This window comes from Oncorhynchus nerka, linkage group LG16 (genome assembly GCF_034236695.1).
Source record: "Oncorhynchus nerka isolate Pitt River linkage group LG16, Oner_Uvic_2.0, whole genome shotgun sequence".
Taxonomy (NCBI): domain Eukaryota; kingdom Metazoa; phylum Chordata; class Actinopteri; order Salmoniformes; family Salmonidae; genus Oncorhynchus; species Oncorhynchus nerka.
In genome coordinates, this window is record NC_088411.1 from 9,241,117 (window position 1) to 9,264,251 (window position 23,135).

The following is a 23,135-nucleotide window of genomic DNA, read 5'->3' on the forward strand; positions in this document are numbered from 1 at the left end:
ATTCTTTGAATACCGCCACCGTCTCTTGACAGATGAGACAAACAGCCTTTTCTTTGCATTGAACAAAAAAAAAATTGTTTGTCCACTGCAGGTTAAATACCCTGCATTCTGAATCAATTTTTCTCTTACCTAACCTTTTCGCCATTATTCCGTTCTCTCTTTGACAGGGCCGGGCCTAGGATTTTTTTTCTGGAGGCCAAATAGGAAAAAAATTCGATAGCGTCTCTGGTATTGTTCAGAGGGCCGGGCCAAATGTGCTGACGGGCCGTATCCGGCCCGCGGGCCGGAGTTTGGTGACCACTGGTGTATACGATCAATTATTTTTTAAATATTTAAACTTTATTTAACTAGGCAAGTCAGTTAAGATCAAATTCTTATTTACAATGACGGTCTACACCGGCCAAACCCAGACGACGCTGGGCCAATTGTGCGCCGCCCTATGGGACTCTCAATCATGGCCGGATGTGATACAGCCTGGATTCGAACCAGGGACTGTAGTGACGCCTCTTGCACTGAGATGCAGTGCCTTAGACCGCGGTGCCACTCGCGAACCCTCCAAAGTACGTATGCATAAATCATCAGATACATGATTTGGAAAATAACATATACTTGGTTTTACTTGCATTAAGTACCAATTTCAGTTTTTCCCTGTTTTCTACAGGGAAACAGACGTTGGTCAGCTGTGGGGGCAATAGCATATACCACAGTGTCATCTGCATATAGGTGAAAGCATACATTTTCTTAAACAGATAAAGCAATATTTCTAACGGAAATAGTGAAAAGAAACACCCTTAGTCGTGTCCAGAAAACCTGATTCAAAGTCATCAGTAAATACACACTGCATTCTGTCCTTTAAATAACTTTCAAACAAGCTACACACAGCTTGGTCCAGGGCAATTTATGAAAGCCTTTGAATAAGTAATGAGTAATGTTTTAGATAGCTCAATAAAAAGGGGTGCAAAGTGTTTCTTACTATCCAAACAATTAAGAACATAATTTAAAACCAAAGAAGAAGCAGAGATGGTGCTATGACCTGGTCTGGCATGACTGATGTACATTTAGAATACATTTCGTAGTTAAAAAGGATCTAAAATGTGTATTTTACAAGGATTCTTGAATTTGGAAATGGGGTAAAATGTACTTTGGTCACACGGATCTACACATTTGTTAAGGGGGAGTATATGGGCCATATTCCAGACCCTGGGGAAAGTGCCAGAAAAAATTGTAAGGTAAAAAAAAATGAGTAAAAAAAAAATTCTGCAAATCTGAAAAGCTGCAGGAAGTAAGGATCATGCAAATTAGCCCCAGTGGATTATTATACAAATATCTATCTATATACACACACATTCATATATATACACACACACATACAATTGAAGTCGGAAGTTAACATACAACTTAGCCAAATACATTTAAACTCAGTTTCACAATTCCTGACATATAATCCAAGTAAAAATTCGCCACTTTATTTTAAGAATGTGAAATGTCAGAATAATAGTAGAGAGAATTATTTCAGCTTTTATTTATTTTATTTACATTCCATAGTCAGGTTTGTAAGGCCTCATTGCTCACGCACTTTTTCAGTTCTGCCCACAAATTTTCTATGGGATTGAGGCCAGGGCTTTGGGATGGCAACTCCAATACCTAGACTTCGTTGTCCTTAAGCCATTTTGCCACAACTTTGGAAGTAAGCTTGTGGTCATTGTCCATTTGGAAGACCCATTTGCGACCAAGCTTTAACTTCCTGACTGATGTCTTGAGATATTGCTTCAATATAGCCTCATCATTTTAATTCCTCATGACGACATTTATTTTGTGAAGTGCATCAGTCCCTCCTGCAGCAAAGCACCCCCACAACATGATGCTGCCACAAATGTGATTCACGGTTGGGATTGTGTTCTTCGGCTTGAAAGCCTTCCCCTTTTTACTCCAAACCTGATGGTCATTATGGCCAAACAGTTCTATTTCTGTTCCATCAGGCCAGATGACATTTCTCCAAAAAGTATGATCTTTGTCCCCATGTGCAGTTGCAAAAAGTAGTCTGACCTTTTTATGGCGGTTTTGGAGCAGTGGCTTCTTCCTTGCTGAGCGGCCTTTCAGGTTATGTCAATATAGGACTCGTTTTACTGTGGATATAGATACTTTTGTTCCGGTTTCCTCCAGCATCTTCACAAGGTCCTTTGCAAGGTCCTTTGTCCTTTGTACTGGGATTGATTTGCACATTTTGCACCAAAGTACATTCATCTCTAGGACACAGCGCGTCTCCTTCCTGAGCGGTATGACGGCTGCGTGGTCCCATGGTGTTTATACTTACGTACTATTGTTTGTACAGATGAACGTGGTACCTTTAGGCATTGGGAAATTGCTCCCAAGGATGAACCAGACTTGTGGAGGTCTACAATTTTTTGATGAGGTCTTGGCTGATTTCTTTAGATTTTGCCATGATATCAAGCAAAGAGTCACTGAGTTTGAAGGTAGGCCTTGAAATACATCCCCAAAGTAGATGTCCTAACCGACTTGCCAAAACTATAGTTTGTTAAAAATACATTTGTGCAGTGGTTGAAAAACAAGTTTCAATGACTCTAACCTAAGTGTATGTAAACTTCCGACTTCAACTGTATGTATGTATATATATTTTTTTTTACATCAATCTTGCTCAAGACGTCTAGTACATCACAAGAGAAAGTTCTTGAAATTAAATCAAAGATTCACCAGAAATTGACGGAACTTCAATCGAGCAACTATAGGCTGGGAGAGGGGAAGCAGCTGACTGATTGGCCTGGGTCAATTAAAACACTATTTCTTTCAAATAAAACAAAACTGTATATATTTTTTTTTGCAAATGCAGATTTTTTTAACGCAAAACCACTGTTGTGTGACTAAAGAGCTAATATATATATACACATACACACATACACGTCATCTGACCATAGCACCGGTTCCAATTCCATTTACCAGGCATTTATATTTGTTGGATGACATGAAAATAGAGCTCTTTGGCCACACACACACCAGTGGTGGGTTTTGCGTCGAAATTATTATACATATGCATAAAAATAACCCCATACCTACTGTAACATATGGTGGTGGATGGTTCATTTTATGAGGCTATTTTGATACCACTGGTCCTGGTGCCATGGTTAAGGTCAACTGAACTGTACCCAGTACCAGGACATGTTTGCCAAAAACCTGGTTGCCTCTGCCAGGAGATTGAAACTTGGCAGCATTGGATCTTCCAGCAAGACAACCACAAGCATACATTGACATTTCACAAAGAAACTTAATTGGGCACAAAATCAAAATTCTCAGTCTCCGGACATGAACCCAATTGAAAACATGCGGTTTGAATTGAAGAGGGCAGGTCATAAGCGCAGACAAAGGATATCAAGGATCTGGAAAGTTTCTTTATGGAGGAACAGTCTAAGATCCCTCCCAATGTGTTCTCCAATCTCATACAACATTTTAGAAAAAGGCTCAATGCCATTATCCTCGCAAGGTGAGGTATTGAAAACAGGGGTGCCAATAATTGACCCCTACCTTTTTTTTTGGGGGGGGGGGGAAATTATATATATCTGAGCAAATGTATTAGTATAAAATATACATTGTAAAACAATTGTGAGCATACAATATAGCTCTGTATTTGTATTACTTAATTTAATCTTTTTTGCTTAGCATTCAAACATTCTCAAACGTCTGCAGGCTGACCTTGGTCGTCGGGTGAAAGGCGTTTCCTCTGACACATTGGTACAGATGGCTTCCGGGTTAAGCGGGTGAGTGTTATGAAGCGCGGTTTGGTGGGTCATGTTTAGGAAGGATGCACAACTTGACCTTCGCCTCCCGAGCAGGTTGGGGAGTTGCAGCGATGAGACAAGATCGAAATTGGGGAGAAAAAGGGGTAACAAATTTACACTGAACAAAAATATAAAACGCAACATGTAAAGTGTTGGTCCTATATTTCATGAGCTGAATAAAGATCCCAGAAATATCCAAATGCACAAAATTCGTATTTCTCTCAAATGTGTTGACATCCCTGTTAGTAAGCATTTCTCCTTTGCCAAGATAATCCATTCCCCTGACAGGTGTGGCATATCAGGAAGTTGATTAAACAGCATGATCATTACACAGGTGCACCTTGTGCTGGGGAAAATAAAAAGGCCACTCTAAACTGTGCAGTTATATCACACAACACAATGCCACAGCTGCCTCAAGTTGGAGTGTGCAATTGGCATGCTGACTGCAGGAATGTCCACGAGAGCTATTGCCAGATCATTTTGTTAATTTCTCTACCATAAGCCGCCTCCGTTGTTTTAGAGTATGTGGCAGTACATCCAACCGGCCTCAACTGCAGACCACGAGTAACCAGGCCAGCCCAGGAACTCCATATCTGGCTTCTTCACCTGCGGGATCGTCTGAGACCAGCCACCCAGAAAAACTACAGGTTTGCATGACCAAATAATTTCTGCACAAATTGTCAGAAACCATTTCAGGGAAGCTCATTTGCATGCTTGTCGTCCTCACCATGGTCTTGATCTGAATGCAGTTCGGCGTCATAACTGATTTCAGTGGGAAAATGCTCACCACTGGCACACTGGAAAAGTGTTCTCTTCACGGATGAATCCCGGTTTCAACTGTACCGAGCAGACGACAGACGTATGGAATGGTGAGAGCAAGCAGTTTGTTCACAAGGTTGACATCAGCAGAGGGCCCCATGGTGGAGGTGGAGTTATGGTGTGGGCAGGCATAAGCTACAGACAATGAACGCAATTACATTTTATTGATGGCAATTTGAATGCACAGTGATAGCGTGACAAGATCGAGGCCCATTGTCATACCATTAATCCACCACCATCACCTCATGTTTCAGCATGATAATGCACGGCACCATGTCACAAGGATCTGGACATAATTTATGGACGCTGAAAATGACAGTTCTTCAATGGCCTGCATACTCACCAGACTTCACCCACTGAGCATGTTTGGGATGCTCTGGATCGACGTGTACGACAGCGTGTTCCAGTTCCCGCCAATATCCAGCAACTATGCACAATCAACAGCCTGATCAACTCGAAGCAAAGATGATATGTCGCACTGCATAAGGAAAATGGTGGTCACACCAGATACTGACTGGTTTTCAGATCCACGCCCTTACTTTTTTTTTTGACCAACAGATGCATATATCTATTCTCAGTCATGAGAACTCCATAGATTATGGCCTAATGAATATATTTCAATTAACTGATTTCCTTATAAGAACTAACTCAGTAAAATCTTTTTGTATATATATATATATATATATATATATATATATATATATATATATATATATATTACACACACACATACATATACACACACACATACATATATACATATACACACACTGCTCAAAAAAATAAAGGGAACACTAAAATAACACATCCTAGATCTGAATGAATGAAATATTCTTATTAAATACTTTTTTTCTTTACATAGTTGAATGTGCTGACAACAAAATCACACAAAAATTATCAATGGAAATCAAATGTATCAACCCATGGAGGTCTGGATTTGGAGTCACACTCAAAATTAAAGTGGAAAAACACACTACAGGCTGATCCAACTTTGATGTAATGTCCTTAAAACAAGTCAAAATGAGGCTCAGTAGTGTGTGTGGCTTCCACGTGCCTGTGAGACCTCCCTACAATGCCTGGGCATGCTCCTGATGAGGTGTCGGATGGTCTCCTGAGGGATCTCCTCCCAGACCTGGACTAAAGCATCCGCCAACTCCTGGACAGTCTGTGGTGCAACGTGGCGTTGGTGGATGGCGCGAGACATGATGTCCCAGATGTGCTCAATTGGATTCAGGTCTGGGGAACGGACGGGCCAGTCCATAGCATCAATGCCTTCCTCTTGCAGGAACTGCTGACACATGAGGTCTAGCATTGTCTTGCATTAGGAGGAACCCAGGGCCAACCGCACCAGCATATGGTCTCACAAGGGGTCTGAGGATCTCATCTCGGTACCTAATGGCAGTCAGGCTACCTCTGGCGAGCACATGGAGGGCTGTGCGGCCCCCCAAAGAAATGCCACACCACACCATGACTGACCCACCGCCAAACCGGTCATGCTGGAGGATGTTGCAGGCAGCAGAACGTTCTCCACGGCGTCTCCAGACTGTCACATGTGCTCAGTGTGAACCTGCTTTCATCTGTGAAGAGCACATGGCGCCAGTGGCAAATTTGCCAATCTTGGTGTTCTCTGGCAAATGCCAAACGTCCTGCACGGTGTTGGGCTGTAAGCACAACCCCCACCTGTGGACGTCAGGCCCTCATACCACCCTCATGGAGTCTGTTTCTGACCGTTTGAGCAGACACATGCACATTTGTGGCCTGCTGGAGGTCATTTTGCAGGGATATTCAGAGTCCTGTTGGTTCCAGACGTGGTGCATCGGTACCGATTGTCGTGCGGTTTCAAAAGAGAACAGTCTATGATGACTTGGGTGGCTGGAGTCTGAACATTTTTAAGGCCTTCCTCTGACACCGCCTGGTATAGAGGTCCTGGATGATTGGGAGCTCGGCCCCAGTGATGTACTGGGCCGTACGCACTACCTTCTGTAGCACCTTGCGGTCAAATGCCAAGCAGTTGCCATACCAAGCGGTGATGCAGCCAGTGCTCTCAATGGTGCAGCTGTAGAACCTTCTGAGGGTCGAATCTTTTCAGCCTCCTGAGGGAGAAGAGGTGTTGTCGTGCCCTCTTCACAACTGTCTTGGTGTGTGGAACATGATAATTCCTTACTGATGTGGAACTTGACGCTCTAGACCCGCTCCACTACAGCCCTGTCGATATGGACCGGTGCGCTCTCGGTTGGTGTTTACTGCAGTCCATGATCAGTTCCTTTGTCTTGGTTTGGAACTGAAGTAAAAGAAACCTATAGCTTATGTCTCCTTATACAAGATATCAGCGTAGAGCCCTGGGTAACTTCAGGCAGACCTGATTCTGTCCAATCACACCAATCGAGATGTCCTGAAATACGCTCACTGATACACAATGGACAGTACAGACCTTTACAGAATATACAAAAGGGCCCAAGATGCTTACTGCATAAGTACGGAATTCAATAGTTTCCCTAACATAGAACACATTTTCATTGAATTATTAATATTTCCACTTGAAGGTCATTAATAATCACTTAAGAGACGGTGAAATATGAAGAAAAAAAGGCTGTTACACAGATGGGATCGGTGCAGAAGAACGCTTTTTATTCCATTCATCTGACTGTATCAGGTGATTCAATTGTTCATTATTTCAAGGCTGGTTGACTCCGTAAAAGCTTCAGACATACATGAATTATCTCCCTGGATAGAGAGACTTGAAGCCATTCAGCCTAAAAAAAAAAAAATGTTTAAGTGTTTGTCAGTGCCATAAACTGGACGAGAAAATGAGATCGTCTTGACTCCTCAATGTAAAATCCACCGTGAAGGGACTGTTGAACTTCTGGATGGTTCAAACTCTGCAGAGCAGCACAAACATCAAAAGATTAGTGAACATCGAAAAGAAAATCTCTTAATTTCCTCACAAAAACAGGTGAAGTATTATGACGCTTAAATTAATACACTTTCTAGTATGAAAAATGCGTGATTCATTCTGTAATTGACAATTGTTAACAGCGGTTGTTCAACCAAGGTCAACTTTACAAATGGATATTTTGTAAACCAAAGAGATTTAATTACTTTTACGACACCTACCATTTGAACCAGAATCCTTCCATTTCACTACTGTAATATAACTTACACATTTTATTTTACAATTAAAAAGGCGAAATATAAAGCACTGACATTCTAAGAACAGAAAATAAATTAGGAAAATGTAAGCGGCCAAGGTCAGGAAATACCATTTTTCAAAGTTTGGACTGACAATTTCATAAGGGGTGAAATACACTCGCACACATCCACAAACAAACACACAGTTCTGTCCGAAGTACTTCGAAGTATAAGGCCTGCAAGTCAACAAACTATTCTCGACTTCCATCTCCCAAGTTTCACAGAAGAGACAAGGTCAGAGGCAACCACAGTGATAAGAAGCTGTTTTGCAGGTCTCCATATATCCAGGAAAAACATCAGTATCACCTCAACCAGATAATTCAACGAGGGCCGAATTCTTTGAGCAACATCGCCATCTGGTGTCCGCAAAAAGGGAAGACAGCTCCTCTAGTAAGTTCTAGTTGGACACTATGGCACACTGAAATCCCAAAAAAGGTCTAAAATCTACATTCTCAATGTATATTCTCAAACCTAAAGTCTTGTAAATGTGGCACTCAAGCATTGTCAAGCTTGTTATTGGTCCGCTTATAGGCTACCCACTGAGGCATTTTAGATCATAGCCACTTTAAGGGAAAACACTATGCTCAACATTCACATATCTACGGTTTATAAATGTATTATGCCCATCTCTCAGTTGTCAACTACAGTCCATGCATTCTGAGCTCAGCCAAAATAGATGTCGAGTGCATTTAGAGGGACTCAGATGTCTGTGGACATAGCCTCCCGATGGTGGAAAAAAACTTTGGCGGTACCTTTGAAGATGGAGGGTCTGTTTACCCAATAGGTTTCATTAAATTAAGCCTCCATTAGGCCTCTCTTCTGCTTGATCAAAGGCATCGCTAAGAGGCCTGGCATTCTGCTTTCCCCGACTTAAACGCATCTCCTCTATCAAACTGTTTTTTTTGTCTGTGTGGGGGGGGTTGGTTGTGCCAGCATCCCCTTTGGCTGATGCAAGGCCCATCTGCAGGGGTCCTCTGGCTTTTAAGACCCCTTGTCTCTCTATTAACAAAATGAAGCTGTCAACCAGCAAACAAATTGCAAATGCACCTCCGGGATGTCCGTCTGATAACGTGTGCTCTTTTTTTTTTCTTTTTTTTTGCATCAGTCTGGAAAAATGGCCAGGTTATTGAGGTCAGGCTTTCCCCAGTCTGGCATAAAAGAACGGGGCTCAATCTGGCGCGCTGGTGGCGTGAACACTTCAAACCGCAGGCGAATGAGAGGATGAGAGAGGGGGGTTAAGGGGGAAGACACCCTAGGGAGCCAGTAGTGGGAGAAGAGGTTGAGACCTTTATTTCCAGGGGAAGCACAACAAAGACTGCTTTTTTTATGAAAAAGAGAGGAGATGGCCTTTTTTCGCAGGCTGGCACCCTTTTAGAGCTGGGTGTCCTGTGCTTATCTGAAGTGGGAGCACCAGCTTTGGGAGACCTCATCAGCTTTAGCAGGAACTAGAAATGGAGCCTGAGTGAAAGTGAGATATCCTGCTACAAATGCACCCCCTCCCCAAAAAACTAACTTTTAGAGCAGATTGTTTTATCAACAGAACAGGGTTTCAAACAGGCTGGGGAGGACACAGCTCTCCAATAGTAAGTGCACAAAGTTGAAAAGCAATACTAAAAATGGGTTTGATCTAGTTTATCCACAATTATTAAAAACAGCACATAAATGACACAATGTTGCGCTGGGTGTAAGGCCACCCTTAAATCGGACTCCACTGTCAAACCAACGTTTACTTTTACTAGTAGTATTGTTGTTTCACACACATCTTTATTTGCAAGAAGGGTATGTGACTAGGCCTATATATTCTTGTGAGAAGGGTATGTGACTAGGCCTATATATTCTTGTGAGAAGGGTATGTGACTAGGCCTATATATTCTTGTGAGAAGGGTATGTGACTAGGCCTATATATTTTTGTGAGAAGGGTATGTGACTAGGCCTATATATTTGTTGTCTTAAGGGTATGTGACTAAGAACAATTTGGAATCCACTGACCTAGACTTACTCTCTTCTCCTTCACACTTAACATATGAGAATGTTGGCTCTAAAAAGGTGACAAAAAAGGGCTCTCCTCGCATCTAATAGCATATGCTCAAAAGAGCATAACAGACAACAAAAAAACTGAGGACTGCGAATTAGCCGTAATATCCGACACAGCAGGTGCTAATTGCTTGATAATTAACCACGGCTAGTGTCGAGAGAGAAGCTAAAGATTAATCATCAGCCAATTAAAATGCCCACGGCGAGGAAAGCGAGCCCTCTCAAAAGACTGGAGATCTCTTCTGTGATCTGAGAGCGACCAGACTTTCAGAAGCAGAGCAACAGATCACTAGCACCTGATATTTCTCAGTTTTGCGTGCTTGTTTGTTTAATACTTCGGATCGTGTTTGGTAGGTGCTTTTACCAAGAAGCAATTGATACCGCATACCCTCCTGTTCAGTTTCACATTTGAAATCCACCTCTTGGAAAATGAAAGGCTAAATATCCTCACAAGTATCAAGAGGAACGATCCGGACAGAAGTTGCAGTTAAATGAAACCACAAGGAAGCTGAGAACGTTCGGAAGAACCGTACACAAAGCAACACAATCCCCAAATGTAAACCTGGGGATCTTAACCTTGATTTAGGGGGCCAAGAGGGCACCCTCATACAATACTTGCATCTAATGGGAGTAATGTCAGAAAGTAAAATAGGGAGCCTAAAATACGAGTTAAAGTTAAAACACTTGGCTCCTCATTAAAGGTTTCATATGCGTCGGGTGGGGTTCGAGACGGACAGGTTGCGGTTTATGAATTACTAACCAAGGCCATGTTCTGTAGCATCGACACAAGCCTGCTCTCTACGGATGATACTTGGGCTTTCAAAAACAGAGAGAGCGGAGAAAAAAAATAAAAAATAAAAAATAAAAGATCCACAGTGGACAAGCCACTGACCTTCAGTTTCAGTCCGAGTGTGGTGCGCGTGTGTCTGTTTGAGAAAGTGTGAGCGTTTGTGAGAAGGTGTAAGTATGCTCACAACTTGGCCTGTTTATAATGAATGTGCAAGTTCCTGAATTCACTTCCTGTACACACACACACACATTATAAACTTCAATTAAATGTCTCAAATAGCCACCTGTCCCTTTTGATAGCCGGGCATCGGCACACATTTGAGCAAATAAACACCTGTTTCAAACAAACAACGGGTCTGAATGAACTGGTTACGAGTGATCTTCAGTGACTACTGTAAATATTGAGCAGAAGAAGATAAAGGAGAGCAACATCATTTCCTTGGATGAGACGTTGTGGTTTGACATGGTCGGCTCAAGTACCAACAAGATCTCATGGTCTCACTTCAGTATTCGACGTTTGTCTGGAGGGAAATTAGGCTTCGGCGGTATACCGGGTCATTTGGAGAGAAAAAAAAATCGACTGGATGGGTTTTCAAGACAGTCAATATGTTCAAAACTCTTTCTTTTAAGTTTTTCAACAAATGTTCATATTTTTTGCCACTTAAATGAATGCCTGCAGTCAACTTGAGCAATACATTAGGAGAGAAAGCAGATTGCGTTCTTAAATTCACCTGTGACAAGATTTTAAATTGAGCAAAAATAGAAAACGCAACATGCAACAATTTCAAAGATTTTACTGAGTGAGTTACAGTTCATATACGGAAATCAGTCAATTGAAATGAATTAATTAGGCCCTAATCAATGGATTTAACATGACACATATGCATCTGTTGGTCATAGATTAAAAAATATATATATATATAAGTAGAAACGTGGATAAGAAAACCAGTCAGTATCTGGTGACCACCATGCTGCACAACATCTCCTTCACCTAGAGTTGATCAGGCTTTTGATTGTGGCGTGTTGTCCCACTTCCCTTCAATGGTTGTGCAAAGTTGCTGGATATTGGCGGGAACTGGAACACGCTGCCGATCCAGAGCATCCCAAATGTGCTCAATGGGTGACATGTCTGGTGAGTGTGCAGGCCATGGAAGAACTGGGACATTTTCAGAGTCCAGGAATTGTGTACAGATCCTTGTGACATGGTACCATGCATTATCATGCTGAAACATGAAGTGATGGTGGTGGATTAATGGCACGACAATGGGCCTCAGGATCTCGTCACGGTATCTCCGTGAATTCAAATTGCCATCAATAAAAATGCAAATTGTGTTTGTTGTCCTTAGCTTATGCCTTCCCATACCATAACTCCACCATGGGGCACTCTGTTCACAACATTGACATCAGCAAACCGCTTGCCCACACAACACCATACTGCCAACTGCCCGGTACAGTTGAAACCGGGTTTCAGCCGTGAAGAGCAAACTTCTCCAGTGTGCCAGTGGACATCGAAGGTGAGCATTTGCCCACTGAAGCCGAAATGCAGTCAGATCAACACCCTGGTGAGTACGACAAGCACACAAGCACACTGTTTCTGACAGTTTGTACAGAAATTATTCAGTTGTGCAAACCCACAGTTTCATCAGCTCTCTGGGTGGCTGGTCTCAGACAATCCCGCAGATGAAGAAACCAGATGTAGTGGTCCTAGGATGGCATGGTTACACATGGTCAACAGTTGGATGTACTACAATATTCTCGAAAACAACGTTGGAGGCGGCTTATAGTAGAGAAATGACCATTCAATTATCTGGCAACAGCTCTGTGGGACATTCCTGCAGTCAGCATGCCAATTGAATGCTTCCTAAAAACTTGACATCTGTGGCATTGTGTTGTGGGACAAAACTGCACATTTTAGAGTGGCCTTCTATTGTCCCCAGCACAATGTGCACTTGTGTCATGATCATGCTGTTTAGTCAGCTTCTTAATATGCTACACCTGTCAGGTGGATGGTTTGTCTTGGCATAGGAGAAATGCTTACGAACAGGGATATAAACACATTTGTGCACAACATTTGAGAGAAATAAGCTTTCTGGTATCATTTATTTCAGCTCATGAAACATTGGAACAACACTTTACATGCATTTATATTTTTGCTCAGTGTACATTATGAAGATTATCGTAGTTTCCCAGAACAGTTGAAACAGTCACGTGTTTATTTCTAAAAAGCATAATGGTAGAAAGCCGGAGCTTGTGAGTCCAGCTGTGCATTTGGTTTAACTTGCTAGTTAACTAGATAAGTGGTTGAATTAATAAGGAGATGGGGCATCATGATGATGATAGCTTTCTGACGTATTTGAGAAGTCAAAGTGCTTTGGATGAGTTCTGTACAGCTGCCATCTTGATTTCCGTGCGTTCATTTTTTTCTCCTCACCCCTATTCTCTGAGCAGAGAAAGCAGGAACATTGCCCTAGCAACTCCACACAGACGCAGCATGTACACATGCTGCTTCAGAGCCAGTTCTCTTCCTCCTTCAGACAGGCATGCGTCAAAACTGTTCATTTGCACGTCTCTCGTCCAAACTCACCAAAAATTGCATTTCGGTAGCCACTACCTATATTTGTAATTCCGTTTGCGCTCGTTAGCATATTTAGCTAGCAGATTATATTGAAACTCGCTATTAGTTTGTGCAACGTCGAACACAGTCTATCTGCAACTGAGGGGGTACAAGGCGCAAGGAGGCGCAACAAGTGAGAGAATGGTGCTGAAGCGAATGATAGGCAACCTAATCTTTTTTTTTCTTCACCTATTTAACCAGGTAGGCTAGTTGAGAACAAGTTCTCATTTACAACTGCGACCTGGCCAAGATAAAGCAAAGCCACAGAGTTACACATGGAATAAACAAAAATACAGTCAATAATACATTAGAGAAAGTCTATATACAGTGTGTGCAAATGAGGTAGGATAAGTGGGGGGGGGGGGGGGGGGGGGTCAGGCAATAAATAGGCCAATATGGCGAAATTATTACAGTATGGCAAATTAAACACGGGGGTGATAGATGTGCAGAAGATGAGTGCGCAAGTAGCGGTACTGGGGTGAGTCATTGCAAGTCTGATCTGTGATGGATTTGTTATCATAAATGTTTATACTGGTCATTATAAACAGTGTAGTATATTGAACATTTTATTGAGTAAAAGCTGTGTACATTAAGGAAATAGACGCCTGGCTTAAATAGAATCCTGTCTCTAATATACGCTGGTTGTGTTCATTGATTGAAGCAAATAAAAACCTGGGATATTAATTGAAGTTTTATGGGTACATGTTACAATTTGGCAAATTTCTGCCCTGCTATAGCTGCCCCGGTCAACTGTAAGAGCCATTATTGTGAAGTGGAAACGTCTAGGAGCAACAATGGCTCAGCCGCGAAGTGGTAGGCCACACAAGCTCACAGAATGGGACCGCAGAGTGCTGAAGCACCTAGCGCATAAAAATAGTCTGTCCTTGGTTGAAACACTCACGAACGAGTTCCAACTGCCTCTGGAAGCAAAGTCAGCACAATAACTGTTAGTCGGGAGCTTCATGAAATGGGTTTCCATAGCCGAGCAGCCGCACACAAGCCTAAGATCACCATGCGCAATGTCATTCTAGACGATTCTCTGCTTCCAACTTTGTGGCAACAGTTTGGGCAAGGCCCTTTCATGTTTCAGCGTGACAATGCCCCTGTGCACAAAGCGAGGTCCATAAAGAAATGGTTTGTTGAGATCGGTGTGGAAGAACTTGACTGGCATGCACAGAGCCCTGACCTCACCCCCATCGAACACTTTTGGGATGAATTGGAATGTCGACTGCGAGCCAGGCCTAATCGCCCAACATTAGTGCCCAACCTCACTAATGCTCTTGTGGCTGAATGAAAACAAGTCCCCGCAGCAATATTCGAACATCTAGTGGAAATCCTTCCCAGAAGAGTGGAGGCTGTTACAGCAGCAAAGGGGGGACCAACTCTATATTAATGCCCATGATTTCTGAATGTAAGGTGTCCACATACTTTTGGTCATGTAGTGCATCACTAACCCTATTCTACAGCTGGAGGGAAGACTAAACATGTAAGTTGGGATTTGCGTTATGGATACCACAGGGCATTATGCACTCGTATAGACTGTGTGTGTATGCGTAGCTATATACCAAGATGAATGAGGTATTACAATAAGGTGGGGTACTCACAAAGTCTTTCTCCAGCTTCTCCATCTCCCCCTTGTAGCTCTTCAGTCTGCTCTGGTACATGCCTCTGCCCAGGATGGGGATCTCACGCACCTCCAGATCCATCTGCTCCATCTAGGTCCAGCAATCAACTATTTATTTCACCATTTAAATGATTAAAACAGACATTATATTGGCTAAAATGGCTACAACAACGTAGATGTAAACTGTGTAATTATTCTATCATTATTCTGGAAATATGTCAAAACAAAATGTACAATACGAGACTTGTTAAACTGAACTTACCACACACTAAACTGTTGCGAATGTATATGTTTAGTATGTAGTGACTACACTGTGAATTAAATGAGTGTTGAAATGAAATGTATATTTACACACAAACACACACACGATGTAATGAAATTATACCAAAAATAGTGTTGCGCAAGAGTCTTTTGATCAAGAAATTCTGAAGATTTAAACTAAAATCAACGCCTGTAAAACATTTTAACATGAGGTACTTCAGCAGCCTTAACTTTAATCTGTTTCAGAATTGATTCGTTGAAACATTGACTGCTCCTCTTCGTGTCATTCATCAATGATGAAAAAAAGTTATGACAGAAAGGCAGTTTGGCAAATAAATATGATACAATCCATTTGAAAACCCTTCATTTTAAATAGAGAGTACATTAGGAGGTACACGGAGACAAGACTTTCTGAGGTGAATTTGTAGAAGCCTAATCAAGACGACATAATAACACAACTACGTCTAGCATTTACACGTTAGTTCACTTCCTTCATATTTTTAAACATGACGTGAAGACTCCTTCCAAATAACTGCTTGAAATGTGTCACCGGTATGTCACTTAAAAGCGAATTATCATTAATGTGATCACGCCATTATCACGCTGAGCAGCCATCCGCCACGTGAAGTGCTTGTGTGTCAAGTCACCGTTAGGATTACACAGGTGTCATTGTCTGCGTTCGCCAGTGAAATTGTCTCGTTTCCTTTTCCAAATTCATTATTTAGAAAATGGGAAGAGCGGAAATTACTGATCAAAGACGTACCAATTCTCTGACTTCTTCAAGCTGTTTGTCGACATTTAGAACCAGCTGTGTCTTCTCCTCTGAAAGGGAAACAGTAGCAACATATTGATCAGTCGACAAGAGGAGCAGTGCTTTATGACAACCCAACTCCCCCGCAACGGGGGGGGGAGATAACAACACACACCAGAATGCATTTGAAGATATATTTACACATTCTCTCCACACGCCGATCCACATTAGATGTCTCTTGTTTATCCATGTGTAAAAGGCCTTTGTTGGCAATGAGACACCTCTTGCCAACTCAAAAAAGAAAAGGAGGTGTCAGCTTTACTAGGTTGCCAAATTTTCTAACTTTGAGAATTACTCAAATGAATTACTAAAATGCTCCATGCTCACCTGGTGGCATCTATTGCACATCATTACTTGAAGCTCATTTGGCCTCAAGAGTTTAATGTGGAACCTTGTAAATTATTGTGTGATCTCAAAATTCTGGCTGAACTAATTATGTTTTGTGGCAAATAGAGATGGGCATTAGACATCATTTCTATGTTCGAGTACATGCTACATAAAATAATTTTGATGACTCGCATGTTAGCGTGAAACGGGTCTGAAGACAGAAAAAGTTTGCTGAATGCTTTCGGTTTTTTCCAATTACTGGTTCTGATACACAACTGAAAACTAAATATTTCCACTGCATTTGACAAACTCCACAAACAAAATCTTCGTGTCTCACATTCGGTCAGTGCTTATAAAATGTAACCTGCTCAATAGTTGCATTTGTACATTTCGAGCAATCGAATACAAATCTTGAATCGAGAACTCGCACCCATCCACAACAGCAGCAGTTAAATATTCCTAATATTCTCCATTCCGGACATATATTTGCTTTTTCAAAAGTAAACTGATACTTTGATGGCCCAGAGTTGAAAACAACATCTAAGAAGTCAAGGATCATTATAAAGACCCGGGCCTGCTGTGGTAACAAAGTTTGTTAAATAGGCTAGACCTAAATTGGCCATATTTTCAATAATTGAAAAGTGGGGCCCAGACTTCCAAAGAACTTCCAGCTCAAAAGCAATCCACAAGGCTAGCCTATCAGTGATGGAACAGAAGTGTGAAAACCAAGTGAAGATAAAAAAAATGTTTGCCCTATGGGTCTGCACTGCCCTTTGCCAGTCATCAAATCCATTTTTAAAACCTATGTACAACCTCACAGCCTACACAAGTAAACAGCCAGAGGCGATTCTCCACAAGATAAGGTATAGACCGCGCCAGGCACTGTACATGGCAAAGAGGAGCCTGAAATATACATGGCAATTTACTATGAGTACCGCAGACCGACGGGCGGACGAGTAGTTTTGGAAAATGCAGCAGCAAAGCAAAAAAAAAGTTGGAGCTCGGAGAGCCTCTTCATCTCTGCTCAATATTTAATCGCTAGTGACTGACAGGCCTTCAGCTTTCCATAAACACTGTTAAGGGAGAAAAAGAAAAAAACATTTATGTTTAATGGAACTAGACCTTGCATTACATTGTATTGTATTCTTATTCAAAACTCAATCCCAAGTTTTTCCAGACGGAAACGAAGCAAAACAAAAACACATCATCCATTTGATTCTCGCGTGAATGCTGAAGGCTTGGCCAAGACACCGTCAAGGACGTTTCTTAGCATGCCACAACCATTATCAGTAACTGTACATATGTGACATCCAGCAGCGGCAACAAAAGGTCTTTGTCAAAACTATTGTCGACATATGAAACGGAGGGCTGTCAGCCAATGGGCACAATTCAGGCACTCGAGGGGGAGGAAAATAAATGAGAAATGGTCTTCGTGAGTAGGAATGGAATTGAAATTCAAGTGCAAACTGTTCTGGTAGGAGAAGAGGACACAGAACAATTACCACTGGGTGTGATGGGCTTCCGCCTTTGTTCGTATTTGTAGAGGCTTATTTTAACACGCGCCACATAGGGTGGTGGGAAACATGGCGACATTACACTGTGAAAGATGCATTGTTTCTGCCAAGAAGCCAATTCAAAACATTGACCATTCAAATCAGATGAAAATTCCCATCAGCTAGAGCATAGCAAAATAAACAAGCAATAGACCCTCGAAAAATATGAGCTAAGGAAAAGAAAACGTTCAGTGGGTGAACCTGTGAACCTGTGCCCCGTGAATAGGTAGACAGCCTTTGGTTTGTAAATAAAGTGTTCACTTAACAATTAGACCAGAACAGGTACATTTAGTCATGGTACACGATTTTAGGCTCTCAAGTCTCTCTATTGGTTTCAGTTAGCCTAGAGGGAATTCAAAAAAAGGTGAAATTATTAAAAACGGGGACTGTGACAGAAAAGTTTGCAATATAAGTAGATTGCACATTTTTTGCCACATGCTTCGTTAACATGTGTAGACAAACAATGAGATGCTTACAGGCCCTTTCCAAAGTCCACCTGTGTGCAATGTAACTAATTATGTGACTTCTGAAGGTAATTTGTTGCACCAGATCTTATTTAGGGGCTTCATAGCAAAGGGAGTGAATACATATGCACACATCACTTTTCCATAGTTATTTAAATTTAAGTCTGGTCAGGATGCCAGCTCGGCTGCCTTTCTTGCACCGTCGCTTCCTTTTCGAGTACATGGGATTAGGGTCAGGCCCGGAGTAAGCAGAACTTCCAGAGCAATTATGTCAAAGAAATTGTCCGTAGAGCTCCGAGACAGGATTGTGTTGAGGCACAGATCTGACCGCCCGGTCAAACTGAGCAATCGGGGAGAAGGGCCTTGGTCAGGGAGGTGAACAAGAACTCCTGACAGAGCTCCAGATTTCCTCTGTGGAGACGGGAGAACCTTCCAGAAAGACAACCATCTCTACAGCACTTCACCAATTATGACTTTATGGTAGAGTGGCCAGACGGACACAAAGTTCATAGAGATCTTTGATGAAGTCCTGAGCGCTCTGGAGCAGGTTCTCAGACTGGGGCAAAGGTTCACCTTCCAACAGGACAACAACCCTAAGCGCACAGCCAAGACAACGCAAGAGTGGCTTCGGGACAAGTCTCAATGTCCTTGAGAGGCCTAGCCAGAGCCCAGTCTAGAACCCAATCGAACATATCTGGAGAGACCTGAAAATAGCTGTGCAGCAACGCTCCCCATCCAACCTAATAGAGCTTGAGAGGATCTGCAGAGAATAATGGGAGAAACTCCCCAAATACAGGCGCACCAAGCTTGTAACGTCATATCCAGAAAGACTTGAGGCTGTAATCGCTGCCAAAGGTGCTTCAAAAGTACTGAGTAAAGGGTCTGAAAACATATGTAAATTTTATATTTCAGTTCTTTTTTAATACCTTTTCAAAAATGTCTAAAAACCCGTTTTTGCTTTGTCATTATGGGGTGTGTAGATTGATGAGGGGAAAATGTTTCAGAATAACATGAACGTAACAAAAAGTTAAGGGGTCCGAATAGTTTCCGAATGCACCGTACGTACAAAAGATCAGAATAAAATACCAACAAAAAAAAACACAAAATAGCTGCTATCCACTGCAGTGCCATCTTTAGTCATGCATAACTGTATTGATTAGGGCTGTGAGAGTCATGGATCTTTGGATGTTCACCCCGGTCACCGTAATAAGCATTCGATTAGCAAAGAAAAACTCCTCTGCTGACTGCATGTGCTGCCATTGAAATAGAATGGGCCCCATTAAAGTCAATGACAGCATAATGGGTGGACTGGCGGAAATTGAGAGTGTACCTATAACAGGGTTACCAGATATCTCTAAAATTTCCTGTCCAATAACCCCTTAAAACCCATCCACAAAGCCTGAAAAAAAAATTAGCACAGCAAGAGAGGAGTTGCCACATGATAGAGAAGAATGTAGCTAGCTAGTGCTGTTAGTTCATTGTACAACTCCGATCGATTGCTGGTCACAGTGAAAAAGTTATTCTTTCAATGCATTTTTTTTTGTTGCAAAAGGTGGGTAAACTGTTAGCGTTTATCCTCTAAGGGAATTTGAATGTTTGTGCTTTTCTTACAACTAATTTCTGTGTTCTATTCATGCGCTGTTCTATCAACCAATTTCTGTGTTCATGCAAGAGGCTGACTGTACAATTCCTCACTGTCAGTAGCTGCAATTTGGCAGTACGCCCAGACCTTGTTTTGAGAACGAACAAAAGATATCTCAGTTTCAACGTCTCAGCTCAGAGAGAAGAAGCCTCGTGAGGTATTGGTCTGTCACATGAATGAAACAAAACAGTAATATTTCACTAATTATGCTAAATCACGCAAATATAACTTGTCTGTGTATAGCTGTATATAAGACAACTACTGGGACTGCCCAGGGAGAGCTCCTGATTGACATGTGTACTATGGTGAATCGAGTTGGTTGGAATCTCTCCCAATGCACTGACAATAAACAATTATTAATTTAAGATTGACTTAGTGTCCCTATGTAAGAACCTCCACTACACCATTGCTTGTAAAGACTTTCCCACGTTCTACCACTGCTCTCCTCTCGCTCTCTCAACACACACACACGCCCCTCCCTTATCAGTGGGATTAGTGAAATTAATAGTTGTTTTTTTTGCCATGGTGGCCACAGTGATATTTAGAAGTATCCCAATACCCTGCAACCAATACATTTTCACACATGGCATTATTTTCAAAGTAACCACATTTTGCAGGAAAACCACAGACATGTCAAAGCCCATTCTATGTGTGCTTCTGCTACATTGGGGGGGACCGGGGAGGGGGGGGCTCGTTTGCTTGTTTCAGCAAGGAGCAAACCATTTTAATCACATTGTTGAGAGTCCACGTTCGGGCAGAAACGGACTCAACCCGCATGAATGACAGGCCGTCCCGTTCAGTCAGCTGTTTGTACCACACCAAAAAAAAATTGGGGGGAAAACTTTTCACCAGTTATTTTATTTTCATGGCGGTCTTCATCCAAACTATCGGTTACCCAGTTATACGGTAATTGTGCCACCCCTAGCATTGATACCAAATGTCCTCTTCTTAGACCCATTCCCCTTCAGTTGAGTCACCCTCACTTTTCTTGTAAGGAAAGGTGCCCATCACTGGCAGAGGGACAAGCAGTCTAGCGAGGTGTACATGGACCTTGGAATAATTAGTCATCCTCTGAAGAATAGTCTAATCAGCTATCTGCAACAGAAGTAAGACAATTGCACAAGGAGAGTTAAGCTAGGCCAGGCCTATATCATGTTTATCTGTTTAGCTACAGTGAGCATTCACAATTTGCGCTCATAATAAAGAACTGCAGCAGGTCATCTGATGCAGCCCTCTATCAAACCCCTTCTTGGTCAAATAGCCCTTATACAGCCTGGAGGTGTGTTGGGCCATTGTCCTGTCAAAAATCAAATGATAGTGGACCTATGCGCAAACCAGATGGGATGGTGTATCAGATGGTGTAGCAGAATGCGGTGGTAGCCATGCTGGTTGAGTATGCCTTGAATTCAAAATAAATCACTGGCAGTTTCACCATCAATGCACCACCACACCATCAGACCTCCTCAAATGTGTTTATTTAACTAGGCAAGTCAGTTAAGAATACATTTGTATTTACAATGATGGCCTACTCGGTACTGCAGTGACGCCTCTTGCACTGAGATGCAGTGTCATAGACTACTGCGCCAGTCGGGAGCCCAAAATGCTTCACGGTGGGAACTACACATGCAGAGATCATCTGTTCACCTACTCTGCGTCTCACAAAAAAAACATGGCGGTTGGAACCAAAAATCTCAATTTTGTACTCAGACCAAAGGACAGATTTCCACCGGTCTAAATGTCCATTGCTCGGGTTTCTTGGCCCAAACAAGTCTCTTATTATTGGTGTCCTTTAGTAGTCGTTTCTTCACAGCAATTCAACCATGAAGGTTTGATTCACACAGTCTCATCTGAACAGCTGATGTTGAGATGTGTGTTACTTGAACTCTGAAGCATTTATTTGGGCTGAAATTTCTGAGGATGGTAACTAATGAACTTATCCTCTTATCCTTATCCTCTAAAAAGGGTCTTCCTTTCCTGTGCGGTCCTCATGAGAGCCAATTTCATCAATAGCACTGATGGTTTTTGCAACTGCACTTTCAAAGTTCTTGAAATGTTCCACATTGACTGACCATGTCTTAAAGTAATGATGGACTTTCGTTTCTCTTTGCTTTATTTGAACTTTGGTTGCCCTAATATGAACTTTGTATTTTACCGAATAGGGCTATCTTCTGTATACCAACACCACCTTGTCACAACCCAACTGATTGTCTCAAATGCATTAAGGAAAGAAATTCCACACCTGTTAACACCTGTTAATTGAAAAGCATTCCTGGTGACAACATCATGAAGCTGGTTGAGAGAATGCCAAGAGTGTGAAAAGCTGTTAAGGCAAAGGGTGGCTACTTTGAAGAATCTCAAATATATTTTGATTTGTTTAACACTATTGTGGTTACTAAATGTGTTATTTCATAGTTAGTGGGTCTTCACTATTATTCTAAAATGTAGAAAATAGTAAATATTAAATAAAAAACTGGAATGAGTAGGTGTGTCCAAACTTTTGACTGGTACTGTAGGTCCTGACCATTCAGATGCTGTGCTGACAAGTACAACGTAATTGTTCAAGTTTAGATATGTTCCTGAAGGGAGATTGAATCCTGGTGCAATGTCCATAGGTTGTCCTGCTTTTAGGATTGGCAGTTACTAGGATAGTTAGCAAGCTAGCTGGATAGGTAACGTCCTTATTTCACTAACACAAAGTGAATATAATGACATTTTCGTAAAATACGTGTCATGTGAAACTAACTAGCTAGCTGCAATATTCATTTGTTGACATTATAGCAAAGATATTTATAACTAAACCCTGTCTGAGATGACAGCTTGAAAGCTAGCTAACTACTATAGTCAAACCAGTAAATAGAGCTTAACGTGACTTACTTCCACCTAATTTGGGAATCCTTCCAATTTTGTTTATGATTTCTGCTGTCAGGGTTCCAAAGTCCTGTTCGTAGGCTTCAAAGTCTGAAGACATTTTGAAGTTTGAGTGTGAAAGAGGTGTCTACTTGGCTGAAAGTTAGCTGAAGATGAAGCAAAACAACGCTTTCTGCGAATGCGAGCCGTCACTTCCGTGTTGGGTTACAACACATTTTACCCGGTAAGAAAACAGCAACTGTTAATTAATTGGTTCTTCCAATGTGAACTGTCGAAACTTTCACTCTGCGAGGATAGAAAAAAAACATACTCGTATTTAGAAATTAAAGACATCGTATTAGCTACAGTT

At 41.8% G+C, this 23,135-nt stretch overlaps 1 protein-coding gene across 2 annotated transcripts in view; it reads right to left on the reverse strand.

Annotated features, from left to right (window-relative positions):
• Window positions 1-22,999, reverse strand: part of LOC115143991 (vesicle transport through interaction with t-SNAREs homolog 1A-like) — a 174,511-nt gene extending 151,512 nt beyond the window's left edge. The window contains exons 1-3 of one of the 2 annotated variants that reach the window (XM_029684546.2): window positions 22,793-22,999; window positions 15,885-15,943; window positions 14,841-14,951 (exon numbers count right to left, since the gene is read on the reverse strand). In XM_029684546.2, coding sequence (XP_029540406.1) covers window positions 14,841-14,951; window positions 15,885-15,943; window positions 22,793-22,886 — 264 coding nt within the window. In that variant the 5' untranslated portion in view covers window positions 22,887-22,999. The remainder of the gene's footprint in view (window positions 1-14,840; window positions 14,952-15,884; window positions 15,944-22,792) is intronic. The other variant, XM_065002415.1, reaches the window with a different exon arrangement.
• Window positions 23,000-23,135: the final 136 nt, after the last annotated feature.